Genomic DNA, 21,265 nt, shown 5'->3' on the forward strand with positions numbered 1-21,265 from the left:
GGGCTTTTATTTTTAGAGTAATGATCAAATGTTATTTCTCGCAGACCTTTTGTTATATGTTTTTTATAAGGGTCCATGCAAGATTGACCAAAAAGGTGATGAATTTTTTTTTAAGTATTTCATTTCATGGTACTTGCATGTTGATGTGACATCTGGGCCGACTTGTAAGTAAAACAACACTTTTTCCTCTTCACTATAATCTTCAGTTAAAGTAATATCTTTAGGATACACTCCTTACGCACTTTTATGACATGCTTCATTAACAATAACACCAGCAGAACACTGAGACACCATTTTTCAACTGCACATTCAAGAACTTCTAGATAAATAAGTGTAAGTAGACAAATGTTGGTGTAATGGGGAAGACAACAGTAAGACTTGTATAGGCTTGCAGATGCAATTGTTAGCCTGCTGAAACAATTACCACAGCATTGTTTCGACAAATAATCATTAGCTAGTGTAATGTGGTGTGTTACATTATGCAGTTGGTATACTTTATTTGATTAGCATGCCAGATATCACAGATGTTAAAAAACACATTTTTGACGCGGGTATGTAATCTTTTTTTCCATAACTTCCAATTGAATCTCAAAGTTGAAATTTATACTGAAGTTTGATATCATAAAGATCTATTAACTGTGAAATTTTCAGATTTTCACCTGGTCCCCCAACAAAGATATTGCAGGCCACAAAATGGAAAAATTAAAACAAATATCGTAGAACAAGTAAGCCCTCGGTCACAAATATTAAGTCAAAATTGACCAAGTTTCGACACTACTATGAGCATCGTCTTCATAATTAGACTAACTGTTGTAAAACATATTAAGTATATAATACATTAATAAAATTAAACTTTGTACTTACTGGAAAAAGATGCAGTACTTACAAGTCACATATTAAAAAAGATCTAAGCCGGAAAAGCAACATAATGAATAGTTGTAAGTAAGATGGTGAGCCGCTAAGGGCTGCTCGTACTTTAGTGAACAAGTGTTGCAACAAGACTGAGGTGCTCACGTTAGAAAGTGTTGACAAGTAAACATGGTGTTGCTACGTGCGCCATATAGTAGCCACAGAAACAACTAGGCTACTGTACATTCAAAATTAGACACATGAAATTGTGATGCAGCTGATTCCGGCATAACGTAAGCACTAATAATAGTAGGATGAAGTTACATATTTATCTGCTTTAAACAGAGATACATTTTGTAACGTAAAAAAACGTTAGTTATGACTTGCAAGAAAACAGCATAGATGTAACAGGAAAACAACATTTCGGTAAATTGCATGAGGGAATCTGAATCAAAATCAAGCAATGGCTTTATACAGCCGAAAAAGTTTTTATTTCGCAGCTGCAGCTGTTCGTTGGGAATGAGGCCATCATGACGAGAGAGATGTTTAAAACCTCTAAAACATCTAACCTACGCCCCTTCTTTTCAGTATGCAGAATATTGTTATTGCCTATGGCTTTAGGCGCGTGTCCATTAATTAAGAGATGATCGGCAAAGGATGAATTTAGGGGACTGGTGCCGTTCTTTCTCAAAAGATGTTCTTTATATCTGATGGTGAAAGCACGTCCAGTTTGCCCTATATAATAGGAGGAGCAGGTATCGCAGATGATCTTATAAACGCCAGAACTTTCTGTAGGGGAGCGAATGGATTTCAAATTATGAATGAAGTTTCTCTTTAGATTATTATTAGTAGAGAAGGCAACATTGCAGTTGTATTTGTTGCGAAGCATGCGCTGAATCTGATAGGAAATTAGTCCTATGAAAGGAATAGAAAAACTTTTTTTTGGGGGTTAATTTCAGTGCATGAGGTGTTGAGCATGGTAGTTCTTGTAGTTTTCTTTTTTAGGATATTGTCCACTATGTTAGGTGTATATTCATTATTGCCTGCTATGGTTTTAAGTAAATTAATCTCCTCATTAAACTTTTCTATTGAAAGTGGTATAGAGGTGGCTCGGTGGACGGCAGAGTGAAAAAGGGCCATTTTTTGAGACTGTGGATGAAAAGAGGAAGCAGGCACGATTTGGTCAGTATACGTTTCTATTCGAAAAATATTGAAAGTGATGTTATTGTCTTCTATTGTAAGCGTCAAGTCTGAATAATGTAATTGGCGGTTTTCGTTTTCAAGTTCAATAGTGAAAGAAATTTTTTCATGGAGGTCGTTAAAAAGTTTAAATATATGATCAGTTCTATCGGCAGGTCTGTTATAGATGACTAGAATATCATCAACGTATCTTGTGTAAGAAAGGATACCTAGTGAAGTGGCTGAGACACGGTTAAACAGCTTTTTTTCCAAGGAATTGATAAAGATGTTGGCAAGGATGCCAGCTAAAGGGTTGCCCATAGCGAGCCCATCAGACTGCTGGTGCAGTTGTCCGTTGAATTCAAAGTAGTTGTACTTGAAAACGACATTAATGAGATTCATATCCATTTTCCATTCATTCCATTTTTTAAAATAGTGTATTTTCTTAAGTGTAATCTGCTCACCATTGATACGCTATAAAAAGTAACTATATTATACAGTGTAGTAGCAGAAAAAAATATTAAAGCTGAGAAATTAATCTTTCTTTGGAAAACTACTATTCGAAGTTTTTTTTTAATTTGTGGCTGATAACTTTGAACTATTAAAATATATATTAAAGAATACATTCAGCTAAGTGATAATGATGTTAATTTGTAGCCCAGAGTGTGTTGAAGGAAATACATTTTATCTGAAAGGCTTGGGACAATCCACTACTGAATAATTGTAAAAAATGTAGATGCTTGCAAGTACGAAAAAACGTATGGGCCCTGGAACAAATATGGCCACCATTTCAACATAATAAACAATAATTTTTTTAAAAAAATATTTTTGTGAGTACTAAGCATTGGGGAATTATACAGCAAATATAAAATTTTTCTGAGATGGTCAAGCAACCAGTGCTGGACCACTCGGCAGGGATTGACTCGGCCTCATAAATATGTACATAGTGTACCAGTCATACTTCTCTTCAACTCATCAGGTTTCAATTTGATTTTGGCTATCTCAATTAAAAACTACCAGTATCAGAGTTGTTCTGCTTTTCCACTCACTGATTCAGTTGAAGCACTGAGTGGTTAACAGGAAACAAGATTGAAAACATTGCTAACCTTTCAGACTTGTTCTTAACTAACACACACACCACACACACACACACACACACACACACACACACACACACACACACACAAACTAAATTGTTCCAGCTGTTTGGCCATTTTGCCTTGCATGCAGTGACCAGTGAAGCAAACTTTTTCATCTCGTTAATTCTTGCTACACTTTTTTAGTAACAGTGATTGTTTACTCTGCTATTGATTTGCTTTTGCTTCAATGTGGAGATAAGAATAAAATACTGTAATGTTGACAAATTCATAAAGATTATTAGCTTGGCATGTGTAATTTCTCATTGTATTTTTGCTTCTGAATTTCCTTTTGTGCCACACACTAAGCTCCTGGATTGTTTTACTTTACTCGTTTGTTAATCATTCCATTACCAACAGCTTATGGATACTCCCAATTTTGGTTTAAAATTTGTTAATTTGCAGTTTTGTATTACTGTCGTTAGGAGTGGTTTGGGTATCTTTTGAGATTACTTCTTGACAGAGGGAGACATTTTTTGACTAGTTAAGCGAACTGTTATCAAATCCGCATTTCTATAAGATTGACAGTATCTACATATGACATTTTACATACAGGAAGAGGGAGGGCATGGGAAAAGGGGAGAAGGGATTACCATACTCACCAAAAGCTAAAGACGATGCCTTGCCATTGCAATCATTTTCCTCTATTTTGTACTTTCCTCTTCATTTCATCATAATTTTGGCACCTTGTTACTTTCAATACGTCTTCAACTATTTCCTTTCTTGACCTCCTCTTGGTTTTCTTTGTCAAATTTTTACCTTCCAGTATGTCTTTTAAAAGCTCATTGTACTTAATAAATGTTGAAAAAGTTTTGTTTTCTTTTTTGTGTAGTTGTTATTAGGTTTCTCTGCTCATTGATCTCTTTTAGAACATGATTGATTTTCATTTCTGCCAAACTAGTCCTTGTTAACTCCAAAGCCACATTGCCATCACTTCTAGTTACTTTCTGTCTATCTTTAACAGTGTCCAGCTTTCACAGCCATACAGTAGTACAATACAGATTGACATCTTGATACATTGTTTTATCTTTTTTATATTAAACAGCTTCTTCACTAGTAGTTGTCTTTCTACAGTGGAAGTGCGTTTAGCTATTGCACTTTTCCTAATTTTCATGCTGCATCTGTTGTTTTCTATGACTGCGGTCCTTAAATAAGAAAAGTAACCAGTCTTTTCTATTGCATTTCTTTCAATTTTGATGTTGGCATAAGTCATAATTTCACATCCAACAAAAATACTTAGATTCGTAATTGAAAACAGTGATCATAGGACAGTGATTGCATCATTGATTATGAGTTTTATAAGAACTGGTAAAAGGTGTTGTTGTTGTTGTTGTTGTGGTCTTCAGTCCTGAGACTGGTTTGATGCAGCTCTCCATGCTACTCTATCCTGTGCAAGCTTCTTCATCTCCCAGTATCTACTGCAACATACATCCTTCTGAATCTGCTTATTGTATTCATCTCTTGGTCTCCCTCTACGATTTTAACCTCCACACTGCCCTCCAATGCTAAATTTGTGATCCCTTGATGCCTCAAAACATGTCCTACCAACCGATCCCTTCTTCTAGTCAAGTTGTGCCACAAACTTCTCTTCTCCCCAATCCTATTCAATACCTCCTCATTAGTTACGTGATCTCCCCCACCTTATCTTCAGCATTCTTCTGTAGCACCACATTTCGAAAGCTTCTATTCTCTTCTTGTCCAAACTAGTTATCGTCCATGTTTCACTTCCATACATGGCTACACTCCATACAAATACTTTCAGAAACGACTTCCTGACACTTAAATCTATACTCGATGTTAACAAATTCCTCTTCTTCAGAAACGCTTTCCTTGCCATTGCCAGTCTACATTTTATATCCTCTCTACTTCTACCATCATCGGTTATTTTACTCCCTAAATAGCAAAACTCCTTTACTACTTTAAGTGTCTCATTTCCTAATCTAATTCCCTCAGCATCACCCGACTTAATTTGACTACATTCCATTATCCTCGTTTTGCTTTTGTTGATGTTCATCTTATATCCTCCTTTCAAGACACTGTCCATTCCGTTCAACTGCTCTTCCAAGTCCTTTGCTGTCTCTGACAGAATTACAATGTCATCGGCGAACCTCAAAGTTTTTACTACTTCTCCATGAATTTTAATACCTACTCCGAATTTTTCTTTTGTTTCCTTTACTGCTTGCTCAATATACAGATTGAATAACATCGGGGAGAGGCTACAACCCTGTCTTACTCCTTTCCCAACCACTGCTTCCCTTTCATGCCCCTCGACTCTTATAACTGCCATCTGTTTCTGTACAAACTGTAAATAGCCTTTCCCTCCCTGTATTTTACCCCTGCCACCTTTAGAATTTGAAAGAGAGTATTCCAGTTAACATTGTCAAAAGCTTTCTCTAAGTCTGCAAATGCTAGAAACGTAGGTTTGCCTTTTCTTAATCTTTCTTCTAAGATAAGTCGTAAGGTCGGTATTGTCTCACGTGTTCCAACATTTCTACGGAATCGAATCTGATCTTCCCCGAGGTCGGCTTCTACCAGTTTTTCCATTCGTCTGTAAAGAATTCGCGTTAGTATTTTGCAGCTGTGACTTATTAAACTGATAGTTCGGTAATTTTCACATCTGTCAACACCTGCTTTCTTTGGGATTGGAATTATTATATTCTTCTTGAAGTCTGAGGGTATTTTGCCTGTCTCATACATCGTGCTCACCAGATGGTAGAGTTTTGTCATGACTGGCTCTCCCGAGGCCGTCAGTAGTTCAAATGGAATGTTGTCTACTCCCGGGACCTTGTTTCGACTCAGGTCTTTCAGTGCTCTGTCAAACTCTTCACGTAGTATCTTATCTCCCATTTCGTCTTCATCTACATCCTCTTCCATTTCCATAATATTGTCCTCAAGTACATCGCCCTTGTATAAACCCTCTATATACTCCTTCCACCTTTCTGCCTTCCCTTCTTTGCTTAGAACTGGGTTGCCATCTGAGCTCTTGATATTCATACAAGTGGTTCTCTTCTCTCCAAAGGTCGTCTCTTTAATTTTCCTGTAGGCAATATCTATCTTACCCCTAGTGAGACAAGCCTCTACATCCTTACATTTGTCCTCTATCCATCCCTGCTTAGCCATTTTGCACTTCCTGTCGATCTCATTTTTGAGACGTTTGTATTCCTTTTTGCCTGCTTCATTTACTGCACTTTTATATTTTCTCCTTTCATCAATTAAATTCAATATTTCTTCTGTTACCCAAGGATTTCTATTAGCCCTCGTCTTTTTACCTACTTGATCCTCTGCTGCCTTCACTACTTCAGCCCTCAGAGCTACCCATTCTTCTTCTACTGTATTTCTTTCCCCCATTCCTGTCAATCGTTCCCTTATGCTCTCCCTGAAACTCTCTACAACCTCTGGTTCTTTCAGTTTACCCAGGTCCCATCTCCTTAAATTCCCACCTTTTTGCAGTTTCTTCAGTTTTAATCTACAGTTCATAACTAATAGATTGTGGTCAGAGTCCATATCTGCCCCTGGAAATGTCTTACAATTTAAAATCTGGTTCCTAAATCTCTGTCTTACCATTATATAATCTATCTGATACCTTTTAGTATCTCCAGGATTCTTCCAGGTATACAACCTTCTTTTATGATTCTTGAACCAAGTGTTGGCTATGATTAAGTTGTGCTCTGTGCAAAATTCTACCAGGCGGCTTCCTCTTTCATTTCTTACCCCCAATCCATATTCACCTACTAAGTTTCCTTCTCTCCCTTTTCCTACACTCGAATTCCAGTCACCCATGACTATTAAATTTTCGTCTCCCTTCACTATCTGAATAATTTCTTTTATTTCATCATACATTTCATCTATTTCTTCATCATCTGCAGAGGTAGTTGGCATATAAACTTGTACTACTGTAGTAGGCATGGGCTTTGTGTCTATCTTGGCCACAATAATGCGTTCACTATGCTGTTTGTAGTAGCTAACCCGCACTCCTATTTTTTTATTCATTATTAAACCTACTCCTGCATTACCCCTATATGATTTTGTATTTATAACCTATCATCTGACCAAAAGTCTTGTTCCTCCTGCCACCGAACTTCACTAATTCCCACTATATCTAACTTTAACCTATCCATTTCCCTTTTTAAATTTTCTAACCTACCCAATGATTAAGGTATCTGACATTCCACACTCCGATTCATAGAACGCCTGTTTTCTTTCTCCTGATAACAATGTCCTCCTTAGTAGTCCCCGCCCGGAGATCCGAATGGGGGACTATTTTACCTCCGGAATATTTTATGCAAGAGGACGCCATCATCATTTACTCATACAGTAGAGCTGCATGTCCTCGGGAAAAATTACGGCTGTAGTTTCCCCTTGCTTTCAGCCGTTCGCAGTACCAGCACAGCAAGGCCGTTTTGGTTAATGTTACAAGGCCAGATCAGTCAATCGTCCAGACTGTTGCCCCTGCAACTACTGAAAAGGCTGCTGCCCCTCTTCAGGAACCACGCGTTTGTATGGCCTCTCAACAGATACCCCTCCGTTGTGGTTGCACCTACGGTACGGCCATCTGTATCGCTGAGGCACGCAAGCCTCCCCACCAACGGCAAGGTCCATGGTTCATGGGGGGGGGGGGGGGGGGTAGGAAAATATTTTTACTTAGACAGAGTTACAGGATACAAATTGCGGAGTATCTGAGTAGTCAACATAAAATATTCAGTGGTGACGATAAATGGGGGGGAGGGGGGGGGGGACAATATTCCATATGCCTTAGAAAAGTGTGTTCCAAGCAAGGCTTTAAGGGATGCAAAAGATCCAGTTGGTTCAATAGTTTCGTTAGAAAGTTGCTAAAAAAGCAGAGTTTCATCACAAATTTAAGAGAACTCAAAACCTAGCTGACAACAAAAGCTGAACAAAATGAAAATGAGTGTAAGGAGAGCAACAACAAATATGTTCAGTGACTGTGAAACCAAAATTAAACCAACCAGTCTGACTAAAACTAAGAAGTTTTAAGTGTAGGTAAAATCGGTAATCAGATGGAAATCATTAACATCTGGAACAGATGAGATACCCTTTAAGATTCTATAGAGATTGTGCAGAGAACTTGCCTTCCCTTCCAGCAGCAGTTTATCATAGGTCGCTGGAGCAACGAAGGGTACCATAAAACGCACATAATTACAGGCCCATATCGCTGATGTCAATCGGTTGTAGAATTATGGAATCTGTTTTATCCTCACATATTATGGAGGTTTTGAGAACAAACATGCATCTATAAAACTCAAAATGGATTCCACAAACGGAGATCTTGTGAAACTCAGATCGCTCTGTTCCTCTCTCAGATCCACAGCACTGTTGATATCGATTTTCAAGTTGATGTTGTGTTCCTTTACTTCAGTAGGGCATTTGGTACAGGCCCGCACTGTCACATACTGAAAAAAATAAGACCTTATTGACAATCGGACCAGATGACTGGATTCAAGATAATTCCAGGAGTACACAAGTAAATGTGGATATGACCATTACTGTTTACAAGCTATATAAATGACCCTGTGGACAACAGTGGAAGCTCCATGAAATTGTTTGCAGATTATGTGCCTGTAGGAAGATACCAATGTCAAAAGATGATAGTGAATTGCAGGCATACCTGCAGAGAATTGATGAATGCAGGGACTGGCAATTGACCCTGCATGTTTATGAATGTAACATACTGCACATAAAAAAAGAACCATTACTGACATCGGGTATTGTGGATATTTGGATCAGTGTCATTTCTTAAAAATCCTGAAGACACTGAACTACTACTGCAGATTTCAATGTTACAAGTGTCTTGTTTCATTGCTTATCTGTTCAAAATAAGCTTTATTGTGTAATTGAAAGGACAGTTGCAGTGCTAGTAATATGCACCATCTGCACTACAAAGTGATAATTAATTTAATTAAAGAACAGAATGAAATTTTTGTATTTATTGAAATGTCATTGTAAATAAAGAACTGTTTTCAAAATATTCCTAACAGCGGCAGTTAAAGCATCATCAAAAGCATCAACACCACTTCCACCAACAGCATCAACAAATACCGCCACAACAACAATTCTTATCGCAAGGAGGCCAGCAGCTTAAACAGCTACCTATACAGAAGGTGTCTGTAGTCACCAAACAGTCAGTACAGGGCATTCCAGTTCTACGGAAAAATGTAAGTATAATTTTATGTGACCATTAGTGCTCTATTGTATAGTCTTCATACTGACTCAATAGTAACCATTTCACAAAAATGGCACCCAGTTGTGATTTATGTATGCCATCCAGAGAATACAGATTATTTCTCTCATTACTTATATGTGGTAATATTAATAATTGTTCTGTGGTAGGATAAACAGTGATTAAGTACCATAATGGCTATTATTTTAGAGTGTACAGAAATGTTGTTTTGGTCATCAACCATAAGGTTGATTTGGTGCAGTTCTCCATTCCTACTAGTGCTGTACTCGAATGTTACTGTATTATTTTTCCCACCCATACACATTAACTTACATTTATCTAAGGTAGCTCCTGTGATTCTTTCTTTCCACCACCCCTTCAACTACAGTTTGCAGTAACGACTCATTTGTGGCCAATCATCCTATCTTTCATATTGATTGTCTATTGTATTAGCCGTTTCTGCTTGTCATTGACATAAAGTAAGGAGGTCATCGTTTTCCATTGAACCAATTCATGTGATCTTAAACCATCTCCTGATTCTCTACATTTCATAGGCTTCTAAAATCCTCCTTGCTAACCAGCATGGATTCTAAAAACACCAATCATGTGAACTGAAAACAGATTATAAGATTGTATTAAAATAGCAGATATTCCATGATTGAAAAGAAAATACATGCATAGACAATATCTTACCTGTACCTCATCTATATGTGGATGGAAGAGAAAATTTCACTAGCTTGTGAACTATAGCTCTTTATTAGTTTAAGCATGTGTGTGCATGTGCGCACGCACAGGGAATACAGTAAACATTGATGAGTAGCTTTGAATGATGAAATAGTGAAGGCAGCAGAGGATCAAATAGGTAAAAAGACATGGTGTAGTAGAAATCCTTGGACAAGACAAGAGATACTGAATTTAGTTAATGAAAGGAGAAAATACAGAACTGCAGCAAATGAAGAAGGTGAAACAAAGTACATATGTCTACAAAATGAGATTGGCACAAAGTGCAAAATGGCTGAGCAGGAACAGCTAGAGGACAAATGCAAGCCTGTAGAAGCACGTATAATTTGGAGAAAGATATATACCACCTATAAGGAATTTAGAGAAACCTTTGGAGTAAACAAAAGTAGCTATATGAATATCAAGAGCTCAGACAGAGAACTAATGCTAAGCAAAGAAAGATAAGGTGAAAGGACTATATTTCGTTGGGGCCCCCCTTCACTAGGAAAAATAGTATCAGGCTCCCCAGCCTATTGTTATTAATAAAAGTAGTCATATTTTATATTTTTTCCTCATTATATTTACCAAACTCAATTGAAAAGGATTTTATGCAGCAGAAACCAAAAATAACAAGACTCATTGTAATGAAAATATGGAACAAATTGTTTATCTGTATCACATTTTCATTTATGCAAAAACTATGAAATGAACATTATGTACAATTCAACAAACAAGAATTATAAGAGCAATAAAAATTTAAATTAAGAAGTTTAGTGTGATGGATGCGCTTGCTTTTGAGAACAAAGTTCCTCAAGACGTGGAGGAATAGCAGAAAGAGCCACTCGAAGTTCTTTGTTAACATTTAGCTTTGAACAGTAGTGGACTTCACAGCTGAAAATCTAATCTTGCACAAGTATGTTGTTGCAAAAGGAATCAGGATCTTCATTGCATTTTTGCTTAGTGTTGGAAAATCCTTACTAATATGTATCCAAAACTCCAGCAAAGACACTTCATTAAATTTATTCTTCAGTGAAGTATCACAAGTGAGTTCAATAAGTTGTTCTTGCTCTTTGTATTTAGAAATGATGGTCCAGGAGCATTAATGAATGGATTTTCAATCCAATTAAGTTTAACAAAATCGTTGCTGAAATACTTCTCGAAGTGAACTGTTAATTTAGCAAGATGATGATGAAAGCAAGCCATTGGAAGTATCAGATTTTCTGTGTCCTCTAACAGTGACACTACAGTAAGGAACATATCTACACTCATGCTCATAAATTAAAGATAATGCTGATACATGGTGAGACAATGCTCTGGTGGGTGGTTTACGGGTTTAAAGCACCTTGCGGTATGATCTTGTGTTGCATTGGCGCTGGCAGCAGTCCACATACACAGAGGTGTGTTGGTGCATGTCAGAGTACAGTGCAGCGAGTAAGTGTGCAGATGTTTTCAGACGTGCTAATGGTGAATGTGTGTTGAAAATGGCTCAAAGAATACATATTGATGGGGTAGAATACTAGGATGGCTGGAGCCTGGTCAAACACAGCAGGTTGTAGCACGGACCCTCCTTGTGCCACAAAGTGTGATCTAAAGATTATGGAAACAATTCCAGCAAACAGGAAACGTGTCCAGCCGCTACAGTATGGGACATCCACAGTTTGCAACACCACAAGAAGACCGATATCTCACCATCAGTGCCTGCAGACAGCCACAGAGTACTGCAGCCTTGCTTGGTATCTTACTGCAGCCTCTGGAACAGTTGTCTCCAGACACACAGTCTACAGTACATAGTCATTGGAACAGTGGTCCCAGGTTATGTTCGTGGACGAGTCCAGGTATAGTCTGAACAGTGATTCTTGCCAGTTTTCATCAGGCATAACCAAGAAGCAGATACCAACCCCTTAATATCCTTGAAAGGGACCTGTATGGAGGTCGTGGTTTGATGGTGTGGAGTGGGATTATGATTGGTGCACCTACACCCCTGCATGTCTTTGACAGAGGAACTGTAACAGGTCAGGTGTATCGGGACATCATTTTGCACCCGTATGTCTGCCTTTTCGAGGGTGCACTGTGTCCCACCTTCCTCCTGATGGATGATAATGCACGGCCCCATCGAGCTGCCATCGTGGAGGAGTACCTTGAAATGGAAGATATCAGGCAAATGGAGTGGCCTGCCTGTTCTCCAGACCTAAACCCCATCAAGCACGTCTGGGATGCTCTCGGTCGACTTATTGTTGCTCGTCTTCAAACACCTAGTAAACTTCAGGAGCTCCAACAGGCACTGGTGCAAGAATGGGAGGCTATACACCAGCAGCTGCTCGGCCATCTGATCCAGAGTGTGCCAACCCATTGTTCGGTCTGTACATATGCATGGTGATCATTTCCCGTATTGATATCAGGGTACATTCGCAAGAAACAGTGGTGTTTTGTAGCACAAGTGTTTCGGGATGGTTTTCTCAACTTATCACCAATACCGTGACTTAACAGATCTGTGCCGTGTGTGTTCCCTATGTGCCTATGCTATTAGTGCCAGTTTTGTGTAGTGCCATGTTGTGTGGCACCACATTCTGCAATTATCCTTCATTTATGAGCATGAGTGTAGTATGTCACTCTGTATTCGGTTTTTCCTCAGCTCTAATTTATTTATGAACACCTTCACCTTTTCATTCCGAGATAGTACGTTGCCTGATTACATTGAAGTGAAGTGTTAAGAATATTTAGATTCTCAAAAATATCAGTGAGGTAAACCATTTTAAATAAAAAATCTCTGTTCTTGAAACAGTCTGCCAAAGAGTGACTGACTTCTCTCCTTAAAAACAGAATACCTCATTCCTCAGTGCAAACATTCTTTTCAATACTTTACTCCTTAAAAGCCATCAATCATTACTAAAAAAGAGCAACTGAGTGTGTTCAGCACCCATCTCCTCATATAGCACTTCAAAAAGCCTCCAATTTATAGATTTTGCCTTAATAATATTAACTGTTTGTATAACCGTTTGCAGAACTTTGTGAAGGGGTGGGCTAAATTCTTTAGTGGCCAGAGTCTCTCGGTATTATTCAGTGAGACCATACAGCATCAAGAGCTACAGCTTTAACTTTCACTTGCAATCCACCACGAATTCCAGACATTGAGTGAGCTCCGTCTGTGCATACTCCAGTGCACCGATTCCATGATATACCGTTTCGATTAAAACAAGTATTGAGCATGTCAAAAAGGCTTTCAGCTGTAGCTGTTTTCTCTATCGGCTCACAGAAAAGAAATTCCTCTTGAATGTTAAATTCATCAACGAAATGAACATAAGCAATCAAATTAGCATCTTTAAGAATGTCAGTTGCTTTGTCCACTTGAAGTGCAAAGTAGTTGTTGCACGATTTATCGATTAAATGCTCAACTAAATCATCAGAAATGTGTGAAATTCTTCTACGCAATGTGTCATTCGATACAGGAACACTTTTCATTTGTTGAGCAAATGAGTTGCCAAACATTGTTGATACTATATCAATTGCTGCTGGTAAAATCAGAGTTTCTGCAACCGTGTGTAGTTTCTTGCGTTTAGAAATTCTATGAGAAATCTGGTAAGAGGCTAAAAGAGCCTTAGACGTATCATTTGTTGTTCTAGCAAAGTTCTTGGGTTGATAATAAAACATTTAGTTTCCTGACAAACAAAAATCTTTTGGTCTTCCCGTTTATTCAGGATGTTTGGTTTCAAAATGTCTCTTGTTAGATTTCATGCTATCAGCAGCTGAAATTGTTAGACAAACTACACACTGCAGACATTCTTCACCATTGAATGTCGTGTTTGTGAAGCCTAGAAATAAATAGTTATCGTCATACTTCTCGTTTTCGCCTTTAGAGTATCTCTGTCCCCTCCATCAGTTGACAGACCATGTTGATGATGTTTGTCACTAATCGGGAACCACTTCATACTGCAGTCAAGTCATCCTCACAAAGTCTATAATTATAGACATCACTATAAGGATGCATTGAGATACATAAGCCAAACCTTGCACTGCGCAGAATAGTTACGAAAACAGTAATGGCACAGGCAACAAAGGGTATTCTGCCAACTAGCAAAGGAAGCAACACCACCTAGGAACAAAGCCTACTCAGCTCACATGTGTAGGCTTTGTTCCTAGGTGGCGTTGAAGGGAATAGCACAGCTCTACCGATCATTTCAAACAATGCTGAAATGTGACGGTGGTTTCTGATGTGTTGGCAAATGTGCCAACACCTTGTAGATAGAGGAGGCCGAAATGCACGCTATAATCTAACGCAGACGGGCGTGAGGTCTGGAACAGGATACTTAATGAATGAATGCTATAAAGAAAAGTACGTAGCTGCTGAAATACTTAACTTTACTCCATCATTTGTATACAGCATTCTTGATGATACAAGTGAGACTCTCAGATATAGTTAATGGCGCCTTGCTAGGTCGTAGCCATGGACTTAGCTGAAGGCTATTCTAACTATCTCTCAGCAAATGAGAGAAAGGCTTCGTCAGTGTGGTCGCTAGCAAAGTCGTCGTACAACTGGGGCGAGTGCTAGTACGTCTCTCTAGACCTGCCGTGTGGTGGCGCTCGGTTTGCAATTACTGACAGTGGCGACACGCGGGTCCGACATGTACTAATGGACCCCGGCCGATTTAAAGCTACCACCTAGCAAGTGTGGTGTCTAGCGATGACACCACATTCCTCCCCCGCAAATCGGCGAACGGTCGTGTTATAAGGCTTCCGCCCGCCGTGGGGAGGGCCCCATGTTGATGTATGCGATGAGGTGGGGAGCCTAACAACAGGCGAGGCTGTGCCACCCGCACCCGGCCATTCGGTGCGAGGAGAGCTAGGAAACGCCTGAAAACCTAGTCCAGGGTGCACGTCAACATGCGGCGTATGCGCCCGTAATGAGACAGGAGGGGCCGAAGGGTCGACCTCCATTGCGTCGGGGTATCCGACGCGCGATGACGCCATGTGGTCCGGAGCGGGCAAGAGTTCCATGGCGGAGGACAGCTGGTCACGGGAAGCGATTGGCGGCACGTGACCCAGGGAGGCGCTTGGTGGCTGCAGCGAAGTGTCCACTGCGGGCGGCGGCGCGACGCCATGGGGCAAATAGGAAGGCATCGTCGGTAACACCTAGGGATGAGGCGAGCCAGTAGATGGGTCCCCAGGGCGCTGACCGGACGGCACCGTCACTGAAAGCAGACGGGAGCGGCAGAACCCATGCGACGACATAGGCGCAGCTGATTGAGATGCCGACGCACCTCACCAGAGGCCCCCAAAACCAAATACATTGCGCGGCCGAGGCAGCGAAGAATGCGCCCTGCGAGCCAACGCCGTGAACCGCGATAGTGGCGATAGAATACAACGTTGCCTGGAGCAAAAGCAGGAGTCTGCCACTGCACAGGAACCTGATGCGGCGGATGCAGCAAAGACATCAAGGTTCGATGAGGACGACCATGAAGCAACTCAGCCGGCGAGCGACCATCGCGGGGCTGAGAGCGATACGAAGACAAAAAGAGCAACAACGCGTCCTCCCGAGAATGCGACTCTTTCAACTTCAACATCTGTGACTTGAAAGTCCGGACCAATCGTTCAGCGGCACCGATTGACTGAGGCGAAAACGGCGCAGACGTCAGATGTTGAATACCATTGGCATTGCAGAATGACTGAAATTCTGCGGACTTGAATTGTGGGCCATTGTCGGAAACAATAGTCTGTGGAAGACCTTCAATGCAAAAGATAGCAGACAACGCTTGGATGGTGGCAGACGACATCGTGGAAGACATCCGGACAACAAATGGAAAATTACTGAAGGAATCGACAACAACCAACCATCTAGCATTCCAGAATGGACCAGCAAAATCGATATGTAAGCGTTGCCAAGGGGAAGTGGCTTTTGGCCAAGCAAAGAATTTCCGCGGCGGTGCGGATTGTTGTTCGGCACACGCCATGCAAGAAGAGCACATATTCGTAATCGCAGCATCGATTCCGAACCAAGTACAGTGCTGACGAGCAAGTTGTTTCGTACGCACTATACCCCAATGTCCTTGGTGGAGAAGCTTTAAGACAGAGGACTGTAACGAACGTGGGACCACGACCCTAGACTGATCATTATCAGAACGCAACAACAAAACACCACGTCGTACAAAAAGTCGCTCCTTGTGAGCAAAAAATCGGCGAACCAACGGATCCTCAATCCGTGACTTCGACAAGAGCCATTGCGTAGCAACAAAACGCAAAACGGTAACAAGGACAGGGTCAGCAGCTGTGGCTGTAGCTACACAACGAAAAACAATCGGAAACGATTCGACCACGTCATCAGTTTCCGCATCAATGAACATGCAAGCAAGTTCGGAAGAATCGAATGCTCTATCCTCAGCAACAGGCAAACGGGACAACGCATCGGCGTTTCCGTGCTTAGCAGTGGACCGATACAAGATATCGTAGCGGTACTGCGAGAGGAAAATAGACCAGCGAATGAATTTCTGCACTGTACGTGGAGGTACAGGCTTGTTCGGATGAAAAAGCGATGTCAAAGGTTTGTGGTCTGTGATGATGGTAAAGTGACGACCATACAAGAAATCATGAAACTTGGTAACACCAAATACGAGAGCCAAAGCTTCTTTCTCGATCTGGGAATAATTTCTTTGCGCCGACGACAGCAATTTGGATGCAAAGGCAATAGGGTGATCATGCGAACCATCTTTGTGCGCAAGCACAGCACCGATCCCGAAATCCGAGGCATCTACCATCAACAAAAGGGGTTTCTGGGGATTGAATGGCGTAAGGCAAGTATTTGAAAGCAACGCCGATTTCAATTGGCGAAAGGCGCGTTCGCATTCCGTCGACCAGACGAACGGAACACCCTTACGGCGTAAGCGATGAAGCGGAGCTGAAATGGAAGAGGCATGCAGAATATATTTATTATAATAGTTAATTTTTCCCAACACACTCTGTAGCTGCTTCAAATTCTGCGGCGAAGGCAAGTCCTGTATGGCACGGAGGTGCTCTGGACTCGGATGTATGCCTTGAGCATTGATTACATGTCCCAGATATGGTAAGTCACGAGCAAAAAACACACATTTGTCCTTCCTCAAGCGAAGACCATTATGTCGCAAGACCTGAAATAACGTTCAGAGATTTTGTAAATGTTCTGCTGCTGTCTTTCCAGAGATCATAATATCGTCCAGATAGTTTGCAGCAGTAGGGACCGACGCACAAACAGTTTGTAAATATTGCTGAAACAATGCAGGGGCGGATGCACACCCGAATGGCAGTCTTTTGAATCTGTACAATCCAAGATGCGTGTTAACCACCAATACGCGCTGGGATTCTTCGTCCACCGGTATTTGCAAGTACGCATCTGCTAGGTCCAACTTTGAAAAATATTTTCCCGGGCACAGATTGTCAAAAAAGATCTTCCGGGCGGGGTAAAGGAAAAGTTGCAGGCACTAGTTGGGGATCCACTGCAGGGTGTATACGACCCGGGACAACCGGGAATTCCGGGGAAAACCCGGGAATTTTTTCATCCGGGAGAAAACCGGGAAAAACCCGGGAATTTTTCGGAATTCCGGGAATTTTTCATTGTTTTAGCTTTCAGTTACATTTTTGTAGTTTTGACTGCAGAATTGATTCTCTAGCAAAGAATGTTATTGTATCCTGCTACTGGAGAATGATACTGCAGCAATAAAATATAAACGAGAGGGAAAAAAATAAAACTGTAGTGGCAAAGGAAATATGCATTTTACGACAACATAACACCGTGCACGCACAAGCGTCTACAGATAGCAAAAATATGTTAAAGGCCGTAGGGCGCAGACTGTAATTCTTCGTAACAATAAACTGCTTGCTATGAGCATGACGTCACAACTGTTCACATTAGGTTCGTTTGACCAGTTGCCAGCGGTCTGTTGCGCATGCGCATTTGACTCGCGTATAAGCAGTACCTTCTCTCGCTTCCCGCTTCTTGAAGTTTGGCTGTTAGCTGCATTGGTAGTAGCAGCAAGCAGCCAGATGCAAACGAGAAAAATTTTTCTCGCGCGCCCTAGCTGCCAGATTCGCGCTTGCACAGAGTTGTCTGAGTTGTAGTGGGGAGGAGGTTAGTCTCCACGTGACCCGTGTTTACGTTAAGTGATTTCGCTGCTTCTCTTCGTGTACAGCTCCCACGTCAAATGAAAACAAAACGGATTTCTGTGGCCGGGAGCTATGAAGTGAATTAAAATGCATTCACATAATTACAGAGGGCAAAAATATATTATTAATTTCGGTTTCTGATTTTATTTTCTTTCCAAGTTAGTAGCAGTCAAGCATTAATCACCTTGCAGAAGAATGAAGTTATTTTTGCAAGTTTGCTAAAGAAATTCCGCTGAGGCAATCATTTTATTTGAAACGAAGTGTTTCATTTAACAATTTTGGGTACTTCCAACTGTTCGGTGAATTTCAAGTGCACGTTATCATCTTCTGCCATGTATGGCATTATGCCATAATAAAGAACCAAACATGAGATCGTAGAGTACTGGTACTCCAAGAAAATTTACGTCCCAAAAACCACACTGAAAAGCTTAATATCACATGGGACCTACTTCATTGTGAATCTGGAAAAAACCAATGTGCACTTCAAGCCGAATTATGCATTTTAGTATGATTCACGAAATTTTGATGCCTTTTGGAGTATCCTCTGATGCCCTGTTTCTTTTATGGTGTAGTGTAAGCTCTCTTAGTGCTTTATACACACGAACATGCGGGCTTCCTACACCACTGCAGTTGCACACGCACAATAATTCGTTTTTGGCGCTCTCTGGCAACTGGTAAATCGAACCTATAACTAACAGTATTGCGAACGGTGGTTAGAAAAGCGTTACTTTCAAAGTAAATTTCTTTTTACGCAAGATGAATTATGTTATGTGTGTGAAAGTGGGATGGATATCTAAATCACAGAGCGTTCGAAACTGAACAGTTTGAGGACCAGCCACTTCAAGAATTTCGAGCCGAGGCATTTATGTCACAATTTTAAATTTACTGGCACATTTGTGTGATGTATCTTGAAGTATATCACACCAAAAAAAGACCAATATTACACGTGAAAGCTTAGCTTTTCTTGTAGATATACGGTACTGTGTACATTAATGTAAACCGTTAACTTTTCCTCTTGTGTGTTCGCGCTATGTAACCAGTAATCTTGCTAGTGGCTGACTATAACACGTGCCCTATGCTCTGAATAGCTGCTGTCATCGGCTGGCGAGATCTCGTGGCTTGAGATATGACTCGCTTACAAAAGGACATCACAACCTCGGTTGCAACGCTCCGGAAACTAACAAGCTGTGTTTGGTGCAATTCGAATTTATACTTTCGTAATACGAAAATATGCAGCGTATATGTTGCTGCAAATCAAAGGTCTTTCCAAAACTTCTCTGCTCCGGCTTTTCTTTTTTTTTTCTGGGAAGTTCTAAGCGATTATGTAAAACGTTAACCATTCAAAGGATTGATAAGTTTTACAGTTCCGAGGGAACTTTTTCTGTGCTAAGTGACAGTAGGTCGCCCGGGAAAAAGCATATTTTTTAAACGGGATATCCGGGAATAATCCGGGAATTTTTTTTCCTTGTCCCTGTATACACCCTGCACTGTTGCCTTGAAGTCCACACAAAGTCTCAATTTTCCGGAAGGATTTTGCAAAATTACTAAGGGTGAGGCCCAGAGAGAAGCCTGCACACGTTCAATTACACCTTGTGATTCTAAATCGTTTCATGTTCTTGCGACCTCATCACGCAATGCGTGGGGAACATTGCGCGCTCTGAAAAATTTCGGTTGCGCGTTGACTTTTAGTTCCAAATGTGCTTCATAGTTCTTAGCGCAACCAAGGCCCGGTGCAAAAATGTCTGCAAATTCCTCACATAGACGAGAAACACTGACGGAAGGCACAATCTGGTACACTGATAGGACCTGATTTACGATAGACAAGTTAAACAACTGAAATAAATCTAAACCAAACAAGTTCACGGCAGAAGAACGAAGAACGTAAAATGACACAAGTTTTGTTTGTCCCTTGTACGTTGCAAGAAGGCTGCACTGTCCTAACACAGGGATATGCTGTCCTGAATAACTAGTGAGCTGAACATTGGCGGCACGCAACGGAGGTGCGCCCAGTTGTTTGTACGTGGCGTGATTGAGCAATGAAACTGCAGCTCCGGTATCGAGCTGGAATGGTATCACTTGTCCGACAAAGTCCAAATCTACAAAAAGTTTATTGTCCTGCTGACGACAAGAGCGGCTGTTTTGTGCAACTTGAACAGACACTGGTACAGAAACACTGGCGACGTGACGGGATTTCCGTATGCGTATGCGAACATCAGAAACGTTCTGTGCAATTGCATCACGCACCATAGTATCTGAATAAGGGAGTCCACATTCACACTCAAAAGCACAATCTCTAGTAAGGCCTTGCAATGTTGCAACCCACTCCCGATTAGTTTGACCGGCCGTACGTTTTGTACGAAAGAACGTATACCTTTTTGCAACGACATTTACTGTTTCTTTGAAATAGGCATCTAAAGCAGACAAAATTTCTTTGTACGACAGAGTTGCTATGTCGCGTCGGGGAAACAATTTCACTATGACATGGTACGTCTGCACCCCGACGGATGCTAACAAAAAAGGCTGCCGCTTGTTACCTTGAATTCTGTAGGCGGCGAGATGGAATCCAAATTGGCGTGACCACTCCGTCCATGTTTCGTCGTCCGGACGAAAATTACGGAACGGGAGTGCAACTGCATGTTGTGGCTGCGGTAGCGATGAAGCGGCGGCGGCTGCATCGTTTTGCATCCAATAACGCCTGCGTCTGCTGATTCTGCAAGCGATAAAATTCGGACAGTACATCTGGAGATTGTGGCAAAGCCATGACACAAGTAAAGCAAATCAAAGCAAGTATAAAGATGAAAGCAACGTGGGCGCGGCACCAATCCTCGGCGCCAATGATGTGTTGGCAAATGTGCCAACACCTTGTATATAGAGGAGGCCGAAATGCACGCTATAATCTAACGCAGACGGGCGTGAGGTCTGGAACAGGATACTTAATGAATGAATGCTATAAAGAAAAGTACGTAGCTGCTGAAATACTTAACTTTACTCCATCATTTGTGTACAGCATTCTTGATGATACAAGTGAGACTCTCAGATATGGTTAATGGTGCCTTGCTAGGTCGTAGCCATGGAC

The 21,265-nt window shown here is 41.0% G+C and overlaps 1 protein-coding gene across 2 annotated transcripts in view; it reads left to right on the forward strand.

Moving 5' to 3' along the window:
* LOC126095214 (RNA-binding protein 33-like) overlaps positions 1–21,265 on the forward strand; it is a 225,247-nt gene that overhangs the window by 184,534 nt on the left and 19,448 nt on the right. For both annotated transcript variants that reach the window (XM_049909950.1, XM_049909951.1), the window contains exon 14: positions 9,161–9,337. In XM_049909950.1, coding sequence (XP_049765907.1) covers positions 9,161–9,337 — 177 coding nt within the window. The remainder of the gene's footprint in view (positions 1–9,160; positions 9,338–21,265) is intronic.

Source organism: Schistocerca cancellata, chromosome 8, assembly GCF_023864275.1.
Source record: "Schistocerca cancellata isolate TAMUIC-IGC-003103 chromosome 8, iqSchCanc2.1, whole genome shotgun sequence".
Classification (NCBI taxonomy): Eukaryota; Metazoa; Arthropoda; class Insecta; order Orthoptera; family Acrididae; genus Schistocerca; species Schistocerca cancellata.